We start from the raw sequence: 5127 nt of genomic DNA on the forward strand, positions 1-5127 counted from the left end.
CTTTTTAGTAGTAATAGGAATCTATAATAACAAACTCAAAATGCTAGCATTGTTTAACCCATTCGCTGCCAAGTTATTTCTTGGTAAGAGCACATATATTATCATACATAATCATTTAGAAGCAGAAAACCAAAGATGAGTATATTCGTCGTTGGCAATGGGCCTTCAAAAGAGTCTGCATGTTATAATATAGTTAAAGCAGGACGAGTATACTCGTCCTGGCAATGCGTGACACCCTGCCAAAGACGAGTATACTCGTCCTTGGCAGGGAATGGGTTAAGTGTATAGTCTACATATACATCCTTAAGTCTTGCAACGTGTAATGGGTACTTACTACTATGTTTTTATTAGCTTACAAGTGGGAATTAAAGCCCTTAAAATTACTTCTCGGCTAGGAATTATCTTATCGATTTAAATTCTTTTATACCTATAAGCCTCTTATTTGTTCCGCACAACAGAAGTCATAAGAGCTACTGATAACAAATATTATTTCCTAAAAGATGAACTGCTTGATATTGATAAAATCGCTTTAATTATTTCATTGTACGTGATTTTTTCACAGTTGATCTTCCTTTACTTTTGATTTCTAAATATTAAAAAATTATACCCTGTAACTCATTGGTAGATCGTGAAAATATTATAATATTAATAATATCTCACCTTCCTTGCGTTTCTGGATAATTTATATGCAGCCTATCCGATTTAAGTAAAAGCAGTTGAATATTTCGAAACGTACAAGAGGTAAAAAATGGTTTAGATAAAAGTTGTAGCATATCAAGAAACACGTATGATGTTAATATTCACACTACCAAGAAAAGAACACGGAATGTCCTACGATTATCAAGTTTAAGTTTTTAGATGATATATTTTTCTTGCATATTCTTATAGGTAACATTGAAACGTTCACGGAACACTACCAAATTGTATTAATTTTCTTAAACTATTTCAGGGTTATTTTAAGGTAATGTAAATACCAGCATGGCACGTGCTTCTTGATGTGCTACAACTTATATCTAAATCATTCTTTGTATTTGTGTATATTTTTAAACTCTATTTCTAATTACTTGATCTCAGTTTATTCCAAATGTAAAATATGAAATACATGAAACGATTTCTGCCAAATCAGGAACCATGAAGCGGCAACGCCAGTTGACCTCTACAGAAACCTGCAGAAGTCTGTGAATAAGTTTGGTAAACTGCGCGTGAATGCGTCCATTGAAGATGTAATGGAGACCTGGGCAAATAACCCGGGATATCCCCTCGTATCAGTAGTTAAAAATTCTGGGAATCTCGTCGTGTCCCAAGAACACTTTCACTTGAACCGGCGGAACCAATCGTCAGCCGAATGGTGGATCCCATTAAGCTTCGTTGCGGAGAAGCATGCGAATTTCTTTGAGACAGCTCCGAGCCACTGGTTGCGACCAGGAGTTAGACATTTGATCATCGAGGACGCTGCACCGGATGATGATTGGGTCATTTTGAATGCGCGACAAATCGGCTATTACCGAGTGAACTACGACCGGGAAAATTGGCAAAGGCTGACACGTTACCTGAATTCTGAGGACTTTTATAAGATTGATAAGTTGAACAGAGCTGCTCTTATAGACGATGCGTTTAATTTGGCCAGGGCCGGCTACTTGGACTATGCGATACCGTTCGACCTTTGCCGTTACCTGACTCGAGAGCGTGATTACGAGCCATGGGTAGCCGCTATAAACAATTTCAAATTCGTGAACAAAATGTTGGATATTTCGAATGTAGCAACCCCTGTACCACGACTACAGGCTGCTTTTCAGGTGAGTGATCAAAAGTTGTTTTTTGGTACAGACAACTTATTGGATTAAGGAATCATAGGCTGATATTCAGAGTCATTGCTTATTCTTAAGATCGTCTTAAGCATTTGCTATCCCTACTTATCCGATAATTCAAGCCCCTGTCTTGTACAGGAAACAGGGACTTAAACAACTGCTTAAGACGTTCTTAAGAATAAACAGTGACCTTGAATACCGGCCAATATACAGGCTGTCCCAGAACTGGTGGTACATTTTTTAATGGGAGGTTTCTGAGATGATTTTAAACAATATTTTCCTTTGTCAAAATGTTGTTCGAGGTGTGGTTGTCGAATTATTAACAAAAAATCCCGACCAATCAGAGCGCCCGCATAGCGGATCAGGGGAGCGCCAACTGTCTTCGACACTGTCGCGCCCGTATAGCACGCTCGTGACGAGAACGTAGGATTAAAATAAAAGTTACATGCAAGAGCAACTAAGAAATTGTTTAAATATTACAGAAAACAAAGCAATTAGTCGTTAGGTACGTTTGCTAAATAAATGTAACATATTCAATGAAATAACTAAGAACTTTATGAATTACAGAGCAGCTAAAATTATAAAAAATGGGAAGAGAATTAGAGTTGAACTTAATCGTTCGTCTTTAAGTTTACCTGCTCCTAGAAAAACGTCACTGGGTCAATGTGTCGAGCCCTGGTACTTGAAGATAAAACACATGGGCAGCAGTGATGCTTCGAACAGGTCACTGACAGATATGGCCATGTGTTTTTGTTTCGAGTGTCAGGTTTCGCCACATTGACCCACTGAAACTCTTCTAGGAGCAGGTGAACTTAAAGACGAACGACTAAATCCAACTCTGATTCTCTACCCATTTTTTTATAATTTTAGCTACTCTGTAATTTATAAAGTTGTTAGTTACTTCATTGAGTATTTTGAATTTGTTCAGTGAACGTAAGTAACGACTAATTGCTTTCTTTTCTCTGATATTTAACCAATTTGTTAGTTCGTTTTTGCATGCAACTTTTCTTTAATCCTTTGCACTCGTCACGAGCGCGGCGTATAACGCAACGACGTCCAAGACAGTCGGCACACACCTGGCCGCCCGCTTAATAATTCAACAACCACGCCTCGGATAACATTTTGACAAAGGAAAATATTGTTTAAAATCACCTCCCATTAAAAAATATACCACCATTTCTGGGACACTCTGTATATAGCTTAAATCTTAATTTTTTTTAAGGGAGTCAATTATTTTTAAAGACAATGATAGTTCCTTTCATTTCATTTTTTATCCAATAAAATGAGTCTAAATAGTAATTACTTGGAGAACTCTGTAGTCAAGGAAAAGAGAAATTCGTTCAGTTTTAGCAACATCCTATGAAACACCTTTAAGTGGATATGAAAATGCATAGCACTTTTTTAAATTAAACACGAGGCTGGAGTGTAATTCTAATTGTTATTAACAGAAATATGCGGTGGACTTGTTGGAGAATATTTATAGACAATTGAATTTCACTGAATCCGCGGACGAGGATTTAACAACCAAATTGAAGAAAGAGATAATCTTATCGATATCCTGCCTGTTCCACAACCGTGATTGCTTGAATACCACGCTAAATATATTTTCAAGATGGTCTCGATATTCCAATGAATCGTACGTATACTTAAGTCTATAAACACTAGAATATCGTAAAATGAAATACAAAACCACGCCACGTAAATATATTTACTAATTTGAGAAGAAATACTTCAGACTTTCAATCTTAATAGTCAGCAAACAAATTTAGTAAATCTATCTTGGCAGCCGGGAGGCTTTCAATTAAATTTCTATTCTAAGCCCGAATAAAAAAATTGAAAAACGCGTTCTTCATATTTTTCCGTACGATTTCTACTAATTCTAACTCTTTTGCAATCTTTTGTACACATAATTTAGTAACCTAATCCACCTGATCACTGAGGAAGTTACATTTTCAATTGTGTGTTCAGTTTTTCTCTTAACTGTAGATCAGGTACGTTTCGTTAATGTTTACGTAAATTAAAAAATCTGTTTTTACAATACCACAACAGCACTCAATATTGCAGCAACGTTGCAAAAATATTGTAGTGTAAGATCGCAATATTTCAAACCATGTTTCTGCAGGATTGCTACAAATGAATTTCTGAAAGTATAGATGGTATTTCTATGTATAATTCCTTTACGTTATAATTGTAATTACGATTATGATCTTCTTTATGATTAAATATATTATATTAGGTGTACGAATAAGTTTCTGTCGTTTTTCATCTTAAATTTTACATTTATTGGAAAAGAACGGTACGTTATGTTTTATTCAAAGTATTGTCGATTGATAGTCACTACTTCTTCCCATCTTTCTGACAGCATCCGGATACTGCGTCGTAAGAACGCTTCATCTTTTGACGCTAGCCATAAATCGGCCCGTATCTTCATACGATGTGAAGTGCTGCTCAGGCAGGCCATGCGTCATCGATAGAAACGAGTAGTAATCAGAAAAAGCAATATCTGATGAATATGGGGGGTGGAGTAAAACTTTCCAATTAAGTGTTTCCAAGTAGGTTTTGGTCGGCGCCGCAACATGAGGTCGAGCATTATCATGCAGAAGAATGATTTTGTCGTGTTTGGAGTAATAATGGGCGCGTTTTTCCTTGAGTAAGTACTCGGCTCAATCTCATCAATTGAGTTCGATAGAGAGCCCCAGTAATGATTTCGTTCGTTTTCATTCAATAATGCTTTCAATTCTGCGTCTTTGTACACTTTCGACCTTCCACTACATTTTTTGTTCGACATCAAATTCACCGTTCTTAAACTTTTGAAACCACTCACGACAACTTCTCTTACTTAATACAGCCTTACCATATGCTTCTACAAGCAATCGATGCGCCTCAGCTGCAGATTTCTTCAAATTAAAGAAGCAAATCAGAACTTCCCGCAAATGACGTTTATTCGGCTCAAAACTCGACATTACCGCACGAGAAAAATAGACTACGCTGATACACAATTGCTAATATTTCGATGTTATGTTGTTGATAAATGTGCAACCTTACGATATGACGTCTTACATCTGACACTGGCCGCCATAACTTACTGGCTACGCTATCTGATTTCAAACAGCGGAGACTTATTTGTACACCCAATAATTTCCCAATAATATCGATATAACAATTACACAAAAATCATGAGAAACGTTAAATACTGTAACGTTATATATTATATTGTAAAGTTGCACTGCAACGTACAAATGCACTGTTGTTAGAATGTTGCAGGAACATTGTACAGCAATTGCAATGTGACAATGTTAATGATAAGCAATATTGAGTG

At 36.5% G+C, this 5127-nt stretch overlaps 1 protein-coding gene across 1 annotated transcript in view; it reads left to right on the forward strand.

Annotated features, from left to right (window-relative positions):
* Positions 1-1126: 1126 nt before the first annotated feature.
* LOC108631146 (aminopeptidase N) overlaps positions 1127-5127 on the forward strand; it is a gene marked incomplete at its 5' end in the record, with an annotated part of 13560 nt that continues 9559 nt past the window's right edge. Inside the window, 2 exons of the mRNA XM_026818646.1 lie at positions 1127-1796; positions 3257-3444. Of these exons, the coding sequence (XP_026674447.1) occupies positions 1127-1796; positions 3257-3444 (858 nt within the window). The remainder of the gene's footprint in view (positions 1797-3256; positions 3445-5127) is intronic.

The sequence above is a fragment of the Ceratina calcarata genome, unplaced genomic scaffold (genome assembly GCF_001652005.2).
Source record: "Ceratina calcarata isolate Rehan_Ccalc_2016 unplaced genomic scaffold, ASM165200v1 scaffold812, whole genome shotgun sequence".
Lineage (NCBI taxonomy): Eukaryota > Metazoa > Arthropoda > Insecta > Hymenoptera > Apidae > Ceratina > Ceratina calcarata.